The 12,364-nt window shown below is 34.5% G+C and overlaps 1 protein-coding gene across 1 annotated transcript; it reads left to right on the top strand.

Annotated features, from left to right (window-relative positions):
- The first annotated feature begins 782 nt into the window (after positions 1 to 782).
- Positions 783 to 1,789, top strand: LOC149845156 (uncharacterized). Its single transcript, XM_089997490.1, has 2 exons — positions 783 to 1,014; positions 1,555 to 1,789. Exons 1-2 carry the CDS (start codon positions 793 to 795, stop codon positions 1,639 to 1,641), a joined length of 309 nt encoding a protein of 102 aa, XP_089853616.1. The 5' UTR covers positions 783 to 792; the 3' UTR covers positions 1,642 to 1,789.
- The last annotated feature ends 10,575 nt before the right edge of the window (positions 1,790 to 12,364 follow it).

Raw genomic sequence — 12,364 nt, 5'->3', positions numbered from 1 at the left:
TTTAATTTATTTAAGCAATGTCTACTAACTTTCTGAAAATATTTGTAGGCTTCGAATCGCTTCGCAACTACGGTGGAAGAAAATGATGCAAGGAAGGTGTGGCAGAAGGTGGCTGCCAATCGATTTGCAGACATGCTGCACACTATGAAGACTGCAGCAAAAAAAGCATCTGGCGTAGTAGATGATCCATTACTGTGAAAGGGCCATGGTCCTATTACTATCAGGAGAGATTACTGGGATGAAATGTGCGATAAGTGGGCAAAAGATGCATTTAAAAATCGCTCTGCGAAGGCTTCACAAAATCGATCGAAGATGCCCGAAGCCCATCTACACACAGGTGGATCTAAGACATTTGGGAGCCACCTAAAGAAAATGGTAACTCATCAATATATAATATTAATTTTATAAGTATTGTTGCAAACTTGTGTACTAAATCTTTTGTCATTTAACTTTGCAGGAAGTAGAAAAAGGAGGCAGTGTACCATATAAGGATGTGTTTGTAGAAACACATAAACGGAAGACCACGGGAGTCTTCGTATCAAAGAAGGCGAGAACGACAACAGTATGTATTAATTCTATTAATAATCATTGCAATATATATGCAAGTTATCATAATGTTATCATTAATTATTAATGAATACTTTAAACATTATTTTATAGAAGGCATATGAGCAACAGATGGTAGAGCGATATGGCGAAGACGCTACTCAACATCCATCATTTGATCCTACAGCATGGGTGACTGCAGCAGGTGAACCCAAAAAAAGATGCGTGTTCGGGTTTGGGAGTAATATGAACACTTCACCAGTTATTGGTTCTTCCAGTTACGGCTCACCGACTTCTTGCGCCGACATAAGCTCCAAGCAGCCGACTATTCTTTCCAGTGATGATGTACGCGAGATCATTAATGAATCACTGAATAACTACTTCCAATACACCGTCGCCCCCTTTCTCCGAAATGAGATCAAGGCCGCTGTTCAGGATAGGGGATCTTCGATTCCAGGTCTCTCTCAGGTATAATCACATATATAGTTTTTTTGACTGTCTTAAAGCGCATCTGAGCATGGTAGAATCACATATAGAGTTTTTGTAGATGCCTTAGAACACATATGAACATGCTATAATCACATATTCAATTTTTTTACTGCCTTAGCACACATATGAGCATGATAGAATCACATATAAAGTTGCTTTGCCTGCCTTAGAGCACGTATGAGCATGCTATATTCACATATTCAATTTTTTGACTGCCTTAGCACACATACGAGCATGATCGAATCACATATATAGTTTTTTGCCTGCCTTAAAGCACATCTGAGCATGGTAAAATCACATATAGAGTTTTTTTAGATGCCTTAGAACACATATGAACATGCTATAATCACATATTCAATTTTTTGACTGCCTTAGCACACATATGAGCATGATAGAATCACATATAGAGTTTTTTTATTGCCTTAGATCACACATAAGCACATGATAGAATCACATATAGTGTGTAATTTATTTCATTATATTTTGTTTATCAATACTGACTGTTCTTTTCTTGTGTAGGCTGCTAGCGATAATCAGGGTAGTGGAGCTGAAGGGACAGATAAAGACAATGAACAAGAAGACGCACAAAATCTTGGCGATGATTAGAGGACTGTGTTGAAGAAGTTCTATTTTTTTTTATTTTTCCTAATTATAATTGTTGAATTGTAAATAATTAAACTTCTTAATTTTAAGGTGGAACGATTAATTGTTGTAGATACTTGTTATATGAATTTTTTTGTGTGGTTTGTTTTTTATTTACAGGAAATATAAATTATACAGGAAATAGAAATTGTACAGTTCTCGGTAATTAATTTTCAAATAATTTTTTTTTTAATTTTTTTTCGTGTTTGCGATGAATTAGCGACGGAACCATCCGTCGCTATTCATATTAATCTAGCGACGACGTAGCGACGAAATTAAATCCGTCGCCAAGCCGCGGTCGCCGTTTAGTACCGGCGGATTGGCGACGAAATATAGCGCTCGTTATTCCGTCGCAATTAGCGACGGACCTGGCGATGGAATAATTCCGTCGCCAATTTGCGTCGAAATATTCGCGACGTAAGCATACTGTCGCCTCGTTGTCGCTAATCCGTCGCTAACCATGTTAGCGACGAATTAGCGACGGAATGTGGTCGTCGCTAATCTACTACTTTGTTGTAGTGACACGCACATACATGTACATAATATATATTATATATTTATTTATTTATTTTTAAGCTTTCCTTTATGTTTCTGATTCTAGAACACTCGCTCGATTTCAGATTTGAAACCGACACATGGTTTATCATCGAATATGAATATATGTGTATCTATTTTGATATATATACATATTTTGAACTTCTCTCTTTTTTTTAACCTTTACAAGGACAAGATTTAAAACAATAAATATAATTTTTTAAACATCAAGAGATGGTCCAAATTTGAAGTAATATACATCTATGTATTTTTTTTTAACCAACTTGCAAACCAATTTTTTTTCATAGAATGACATCTAATCCCACATGAAAAATGATTTATTTTTTTTCAAGAACTGATTTTTGTGAAGAACATCATCACTTATGAAATGCATCTAGAATATGCAAACTATTTTTCATTAAAAGAGAATATCTAATTACACATGAACAACCATTTGTTTTAAGAACCGATTTTTGTGAAGAACATCATCACTTCTGAAATGCATCTGGAATATGTAAACTATTTTTCATAAAATGATAATAATTAATCATACATGAACAACCATTTTTTTTAACAACATATATCTACACTACATAAGCATTTAAACTTTTATGAGAACCATAACTAACATTGCATACTCATTTAGATAAAAACTAACACTACATATGTATTTAAATAAAAAAACTAATATCTACCAAAGTATCTATAAGCATTTAAATATGGAACATCTTTATAAGCATCTACAAAAAACAAATCTCTACATATGTATTAGACTACATAAGTATTTAGATTTGAGGAAAGGAATAAAATGAGAAATATGAACCAATACCTTCATATGTATTCTTAGCTTATACAAAAAGAATCTATTGTAAGCATTAAAATGATTCGAATGGGCTTTCCCATACATATGAATACTTATAAAATACCTATACACATGAGTGGATGGATGTCATACCTTCTATAATCTAAAAAAAATGCCAGTGGTTTTACTTACATCATTGATGAGAGGAAAATCACTAACAACAAGAGAAGAACCTCCCTCCATGATGTGTAGAATGAAGTTCCCAATAGGCACCCCACCCCACAGTACACTCAAGCTTTCCTCAAAAAAATCGGTTGGAGCTTGAGGAAGCTCCAAGGGATTTTCGGTGGAGAGAGAGAAGAGAGAGTTGAGAGAGAGGAATACCAAAATGAAAATGAGAATGAGAGGGGATGTGTTGACCCCTCTCAAAAAATGATGAAATTAGGGGAGGGTGTGAGTAGGTGGAGATGAGTGGATGAGAGAACTTGAGGAAAGATGAAGGGTGGTGCTTGAGTCAAATCCTTCTCTCAAAAAACATGAATTTAAAAGGATTCTCCTTTTCAATCTTTCAAAACCTCTTTTTAATTCTTTCACCAAAATAGAAACAAGTTAAAAAGTTTTGGAAAAGGAGTTGTTCATTTTGGTATTATTAATTGAAAATGTGAATGGTCCCTTTTTGAACCATATGGGAATTTGTACGAGGGGATCTTGGGTGAAGGGAAAGGTGAAGAGTCTCCATCATGTGGGCTTCACCTCCCTTCTACCTCCATATAGATTCCAAGAATCCCTCTTCCCTCACATGCGCATGGCATGGAGGAGGAGTCCTACCTTGGATCTGATGCAACCCATTGGTAATGGGTTGGTTCAATCCAAACTCAAAACCTCAATTTCAAAACAATTTCCTTGTTTATTTTTTTGTCTATTTAATATATATATATATATATATATATATATATATATTAATCTCTCAACTCTAAGTCAACTCACAATTGATCTTCAATTGGATCCAAATCCAATTGCAACCAATCCAAACCAGTAAGACTAAATAATTCTATTTATTCATCACTTGTCATTTATTTTCTATGAACCATTATTTAATTAACTTGCATAGTTAATTATGATTTAACACTATGGTTAGTCACCCTAACCAAATTAATTCGATCAATGAATTATTAAATTATTTTAGATGTTAATTAGTCAAAATTCATAGTTTATCTGTCAATTAACTTACATTGTCAACTGTACTAAAAATAAACAAGGAACATAGCAAGTTAACACAAATCAATCACACATGTCAATTTAATAGAGAAATCAAAACTTTCACATTGATTACACAAATTTTTATTTAAATTTCTGAATTTTGCGGGTCTTACACAAGGTATGGGCATTATGAGTTTGTGGTGATGCCTTTCAAACTCACTAATATACCTTTCATATTCATGGACCTACTGAATCGGGTATTTCAGCCTTACTTAGACTCTTTTGTAATAGTAGTATTCATAGATGATATCCTAGTATATTATGAAAGCACAAAGCAACATTGGGATCACCTAAGGATGGTTTTGAGTACTCATAAGAGACATCATCTTTATGCTAAGTTCCATAAGTGTGAGTTTTGGCTCGAGAAGATTATGTTCTTGGGTTATGTGATCTCAAGAGATGGAGTATTTGTGGACCCTGCTAAGGTGAGTACTTTATCTCATATTTTTTTTTTGAGAAATAAATGCAATTCTTAATATTTATTGGATTTTCATAAGTGAATATCAAATATTCTAATAGGTGGAGGTTGTGATTAACTAAGATCAATCTAAGAATGTTAGTGAGATCAGAAGTTTTCTCAGACTTGCAAGCTACTATCGGCAGTTTATTTAGGATTTTTTACGTATTTCTTTGCCAATGATGAAGCTTCTGAGGAAAGGAGTCAAGTTTCAGTGAAACAGTAAGTGGAAGGAGATACTGAAGGAGAAGCTGACAACTCCAGTTTTGACTTTGTCATCCGGTCATGGTAGTTTTGTAGTATATATAGATGCCTTAGATACATGCCTAGGATATGTCTTGATGCAGCACAAGAAGATTATATCCTACCTATCTCGATAATTGAAGACTCATGAGAGAAATTACCCTACTCATGACCTAGAGTTGGCTGTAATAGTGTTTGCATTAAAGATTTGAAGGCACTACTTGTACAAAAAATAATTTGAGGTATTCACTAAATTTAAAAGTTTGAAGTACCTGTTCTCCTAAAAGGAGCTCAACATACGACAAAGGCGATGATTATAGTACGTCAAGGACTATGAGTTCACTAATTCCTATCATCCAGAAAAGGTGAACGTAGTTGTTGACGCTTTTAGCTGCAAGGTTGGTGGCATGTTGGCTAGTTTAATGAGAGCAGGATGAAAGCTAGTACAAGACTTTATTGATTGAAAGCTATCATAGATGACAGTGGTATAATCCAACTATCAAACTTGACTATTCAGCCAGAGATTCTCATGAGGATAGTCAAGGAACAAAGAAAAGATCTACAATACAAGAAGCTAAAAGCGCTCATACAACAAAATGGTACCTTTTTTTGACTTAAAGAGGATGGCAACATATATATGAAGGAGCGACTTTGGGAACTTGCTGACCCTATACTGAGCGAGGAGCTTCTGGATGAGGCTTATAAGTCTAAGTACACCATACATCCATGAAGCACAAAGATGTTCAAGAAACTATAGCTGAGGTATTGGTGGAACGACGTGAAGCGGGAAGTCGCAAGGTAAAAAGTGTTGAATAGATTTTTTGATATTTTTTTAAGGTATTTCAGAGATCGAAATAACATTATATATAAACTAGAATCCTCAGGTATATCCTGAAGTGCTTGAACTGTCAACAGATTAAGATCAAGTATCAGAGACCTGGCAGGTTGATGCAACAGATTGAGACATGATGGATTTATGGTGGGTTTACCCAGGACTCAATAACAACACTATGTGATTTGGCTGATTGTCGACATACTCATTAAAACAACACATTTCCTACCAATTTGGATTAGCCATTCACTCGAGAGCCTAGCTGATTTATATGTTAGAGAAATTGTATGGCTATATGAAGTATCAGTCTCAATCATCTCTGATCGTGATCCTTGCTTTAGTTCTAGGTTTTTGGGACAACTACAAAATGCTTTGGGTACGAAGCTGAAGTTTAGTACGATATTCTATCCCCAGACTGACGACCAGTCTAAATGGACGATCCAGACTCTTGAAGACATGTTGTGAGCCTGTGTTCTAGACTAGAAGGGTGATTGGGATATGCATGTTGTACTTGTTGAGTTCACATATAACAATAACTATCATGCTAGTATCGAAATGACACCTTTCAAAGCTCTTTATGGGAGACCTTGCCAATCACCTGTGTATTGGAATGAGGTTGGTGAGCGGATTGTAGATTCACCAATCATACTGCGTCACTACACACAGTAGGTGCAAATGATTCAAGATAGGCTGTGTATAAGTCAGAGTTGGCAAAAGAGTTATGCACACTAGTGACATAGAAAACTCATTTGTTGTGGGAGATCTTGTTTTTGTCAGAGTATCTCCTACCAAAAGTGTGTTCTGATTCGGAAAAAAAGGGAAGTTGAGCTCCAGATACGTCGGACCCTTCGAGATCTTTGAGCAGATTAGTAAAGCAACATACTGTGTGGTGCTACCTCTTTAGTACTCATAGATCCATAACATCTTCCATGTGTCTATGTTGAAGAAGTACATTTATGATCCATCACATGTCATACAGTATGAGGATATGAATATTCGAGAAGACTTGATAGTAGAGGAGAGGCCAGTAGAGATTTTGGATCATAAAGAATATGTGTTAGGGATGAAGACCATTTCTCTAATAAAAGTATGTTAGCAACATCATGGTATAGATGAATGCATTTGAAAACTTAAGGCTGGTATGCGGAAAAAGTACCCCCATATGTTTGAGTAGTATTTGTATCAAATTTCGAAGACAAAATTCTTTTTAAAGGGAGAATGATGTAATACTCGTAAAATTTTCAACATTTATTAAAATGAATAAAGATAAATTTGATGTCTCAATTATGGATTTAATTGCATTTGAATGTATACGTTAATTTCATTATGAACCTTAAGTAAATTTGAAATTTAACTGAATTTAATTTCACACACATTGGAATTTGGATTTAATTAAGCATGGATTTGAAGTTTTGATTTAATTAAGTGTAGATGTAGGATCTAAATTTTCAATTGGATTTAGAATTTGATTCGAAATCCAAAATAGAGATTTAAGTGAAATTGGATCAAGTGGGGAGAGATCCAATAGGGTGGGATGCCCCTAGGTGGGCCCACCTAGGCTAATGGGAGTCCATATGGAATGGACTCCATAAAGAGGCGAGTTTCCTAAGGGGATGCGACGTCCCCACCTTATCATAATAGAATTAATAAAAAAATGAAAATCCTATATGGTTAAGCCAATTAGGAATCCACTAGGGGTGGGAGACTTGCCCAAAGTAGGAGTCTACACCTCCATACGATTTTGAGGAGAATTCACATGGGATTAGGAAACCCATGTGGAGAAGGTTATATAAGGAGGCAAAATCGCTCTCCCCTTCATTATCTCTCTCTATTTTCTTCTCATTTTTCTCTCTTCTCCCTATTCCCACAACTCCTTAGAGATTTTGGAAAGGTCTGGAGCTGGTCCTCCATTGTTGAAAAGGAGTTGGTGCAGCCACGAGGAGGATCATCCCACAGTTCTGGTTTTCGTCTATGATTTCATATTTTGGCTTTTTGATATAGGTGCGCTCTAACCATGGATGCATATTTGATGCTAAGGAGTATGTGAATGTTATGTGAGGATTCTCAGATGCATACCTATATGAAAATCAGGTATAAAAGGGCTAATATTCTATAGATGGAGGTTTTACAACTCCAAAAATCATTTTTACCAAAATCATTTTTGGGGTTGCTTAATTTATTCCTTCATAAAATCTATTTATGTGATTCTTGATCCATGTTTGTGCTAGATTTATTTATGAACATCATGTTTTAATATAGATTCATGTTAGATCTAATATAGTTGATCATGCTTGATGTGTTATATTGAATTAAAATCAATAAGATGCATGCTTATGTGGTTTATTTATGAAAAATATGTCATTAAATGATTTGTTAATTGAAATTGCATGTTGTCCTTTGTTCTTGTTCTGATCAGTTTTCAAGAACTTTATTGTTCTCCCAAACACTTAATCTAAAAATTCTCAAATTTTTGAGGAATGTTTCAAACACATAAAGGATGTCTCAAAAAAAATTGGCTTCGTTTGAGGTTCGAATTGAGAAATACAACCACTGCAAGTCAGAGTAAAATTTGTTTTCTCATAGAAATTCTGTAATGACTGCATGTGATTGTCAATTTTATTTCTCTGAATCCGCTTCATGTTTGTGGATAACATTTTTATCAATGTTAGTTTACATATTAGTGAAGACATTGTAAAACTTTTAGGCACTGAATCATTTTGGTTTGTGAATTAAAAAATATGAAATTTCGTTCCAAAAACCTGGAATTTCTAAATTGCAGTTTGTCCAAGAACAAGAATAGACTGTAGTACATGAATTATAATTCTCAGATGGCATGGTATTTAAACCTGATTTCTATAAAATATTTTGCCAGACATGTCCATCTAACTACAATATAATTTACAAAATTTTTGTCATTTTGTAAATTTGTTGGATGATGCCTCTTTGGTAAGACCGAATAAACAGGTTTGCTCAGTAAACAAAAAATAGTTTTGGTAAGACATTTATTTCTCTTTGTTTGAAAAATTTTGATGCAAAGTTTATGGTTGTAGTTAGCTAACACGTCTGAACATCTAATATAAAAAATTTAAATTTTATTTTACTCTATTCTAGATATGACAAAATTTACAGAGACTAATAAATTTTATCCATGTTGTTTCGTGTTGAAACTCAGTTTGGTTGTATGTCATGGTTCAAAAAGTGAACCTGCTGGACATGAATGATGTCCATAACTGAAGCAATTGGATGCATAACTTGTTTAAGTACAGGTTGTGGTCCTAATGATGGTAATTATGCTGATAGTTGAAAATGATCATGGGATTATGTATATGCTAGAATTTCCAATGACAAGGTTAATTGAATGCAAGCTATGCTTAAATGCTTGAATGAGAACAATATGCAACATATGTTTATGATATGATGTTAGGGAATGCATCATGATGTTTATTATTGTTGTTATATGTTATGATACATGAGTTGCATGTTTCACATGTGAATGCTCCTGGATGAGTGCTTGAGAGCACGAACATGACATGTTGCATAAACTTTTATGTATGATATGTATTCACACAAATTCTCATCTGAGTAAGCAAGGTGTTGCATAGAACCAAGTGTAGGTGATGTGAGTACACCAAGTTATGTAAATAAATACACATATGCACACATAATAATTTGCAGATATGCCTTCTTAGGCAAGATGCTCAGTTGGTTTAAATACGCACGAGCATACTGAATGATAGGCCTTCACAGGTAAGATGCTCGGTTGGTTTAAATGCACTAGAATATAGTCAATGACACACCTTCACAAGCAAGATTCTCGCTTGGTTTAAATGCACCAGAGCATATCGAATAAGTTATAAATTTGACTGAACAAATAAAAACTACGTAACTACCAAGATGGTCAATATGAGGCTCTTCCCTGGAGGGCAATGTGACATTGTTACCCAGGAAGGGTACTTGGGTTGTCGAGCCTTTTTGGTGCTATGTGGGCACTTATGATGAAAATGTATAGAACCCTGTTTTAATAACATCTAATAACTCATTCAAACTCTAGCTTACCTTAGAGAGGATAGGTGGTACAAACTCCGCTAGACTGTCATGGTTTTTCATTTGAGAGCAATGACGTCTCACTTGGTCATCAGTCCTTAAAATTAGGGGTCAAGATTACTAATGTCTTTTAGGTGGTAGGTCCCCCATGTCTTATGTAAAAGAATTAGGGTGTATCCTCAGAATCTCAGCCATTGATGGGTTATCTCTTGGTCACAGACTGTCCTTTATGGATCAGTCTCAGTAAGTCACTCGAAAAATTAAAATTTATGGCATAACAAACACCTGAGTGATCTCCTTTGAGGCTATAATTATACTGCACGTACCCACATGACAATAATAAAGTGAAATTTAAAGCCTTAAACTTGATCACATTTATAAGTGAAAACTTGTGTGAAAATATGCCCTAAAAATTCAGATGAATAATCATGATACTATTCTTGTTTTATGACATATTGTATAAAAATGTTGTTTATGCTTGTTTAGTTAGATGCCCTGTGATTATTTATGCAATATAATTATTCACAGTAATATTTGATGTTATGTGCACTTTTTTGTATATGCATACATGTTTGATGTGCTTCTTATTGAGACTCGTTGTAGTCTAACCCCTATAATTTATATAGGTAACAATTAGGTTGATGGAGCAGTTACGGGATGCGGTGGGGGGTGCCATGTGAACCACTAATTTGAATCCCAGAAACTTTATTTTGAATTGATGGATTATTAAATTAAGACTGCTTGAATAAACTGTCATTTATTTGATAGATGGTTTAAGTTTATGAATGATGGTGTGTTTGAATACCTGTAACTCGTCCAGAATATTTAACCGATTTTAAACTAAAGATTTTCATCGTGATTTCAAAATTATTTGATAAAAAGTTTTGTCAATTGAACGTTTTTTCTTGAATTTGGTTTTAAGGAGCTATTAAACACCGGTGCTTTCGCAAGCTGACTCCTTAAAGCTTAATTCAGTTAAGGCAATGCTATATATGAGACCTTGTATTGAAGTGCACATTAAGAAAAAAATCTTGTATTTCCGGGTTAATATTTTGAGGCGTTATAACTTCTCATTATTGGTATCGGATTTAGGTCATTTTTGAAGTGTTGGAAAGCTAACATTGTGAGCTATCCCTTCTACTTTGATTTTGAGTATAATGGAAAATAAAAAATACATACCTACCCAATTTAGATAGACAAAGTTTCAAAAGCTCTTGTTGGGCAAAAGTGAAGCAAATAAATAGTCTGCCGTTAAGGAAGGGTGTATTCCCTCTAGATCATTTTATGATTGCTAAAAACCAACACTTCACTCTAATAGCATATCATGACCAGGGATGATAAACAATCTCAATGAACTGAATGGAGGGTGATCAAGCTTGGCTCATTCTTGGGGCGAGCTGAACTGAGCTCAAGCTATGGTGGGTTAAACAAGTCAAGCTTGAGCTCGCTTGTTTACCAAAAAAATACATTTTTAAAATAAAATAATAAAATTTAGACTCTAAACCTTTTGAACTAAGCTCAAACTGGCTCATTTACAAAATAAATATATTGTTTAAAATGGTAACCAATGGGATTTGAACTCTAAACTTCTTCCTAGAATGACAAAAACTTCATCCATCTATACTTTATGGTATAAACCATATATATATATATATATAACATATTTATTGCTAGTTAACCTCTATATACAAGCTGAGCCTAGTTGAGCACCTATTGTTTCTATTCAGCTTGCCGAGCCTATTTTATAAGTTGGAACGAGCTCAATATGAGCTGAACACAAGCTACGAGCAGCTCATCTAGTTTCTCAGCCTAATGATGACCAGAATTTGTGGGGAAAAAGTTATATACCTCATCATAAATGGATGAATCTAAAGACCTAGCTTTAAGAGAAAATTAGTCACTTACATCAACTATCAAAGTTTCCCAATTTCTCTAACTCCTCGCATATGGTTAAAAAATTCCATCCATATACTATATAGGACATGATAATTTCACTAATCCAATGGGTCCCCATCACTTATCATTCACAAACTCGTTCGCTACTTTAAGCAGAAGTTTCTAGAGGTGGGCAACACCAACACATGCCCCTTCCACAGATGAAACATCTGGTCCTTTAGATCAAGTAGACAAAGCCTTCCACATTACCACAACATATATAGGCTCAACTTGGAGCTTCAAAGACGTATTTAGGATGACATCTTTAAAATAACCATGCAACAAAATTTTAGGTAAGGGAGAGGTTTTATCATGGAAGTGAATGCTATGATGAAAGCAAAAAGCAGTTTATTAGTTAATGCAAAAAAAAAAAAAACAAACGAATATTGGAAATGCAAGGTATTAACTGACACTGGATATATATGCATGTAACAAAATTGTTGACAAAATTAAGCATTTTTTTAATTTCTCTTTTGGCTTGTTTATGCACCTGGTCTGTCATGATGACTGACTAGCAATCGTATTCTTGTCTATATATAATAAATGATCACCTGCTTATGTAAATCTTATAGCCTCTCTC

This window comes from Nuphar pumila, chromosome 2 (genome assembly GCF_984573655.1).
Source record: "Nuphar pumila chromosome 2, dmNupPumi1.hap1.1, whole genome shotgun sequence".
Taxonomy (NCBI): Eukaryota; Viridiplantae; Streptophyta; class Magnoliopsida; order Nymphaeales; family Nymphaeaceae; genus Nuphar; species Nuphar pumila.
The sequence above is the reverse complement of the archived record's forward strand: the minus strand, read 5'-3'. Positions and strand labels throughout refer to the sequence as shown.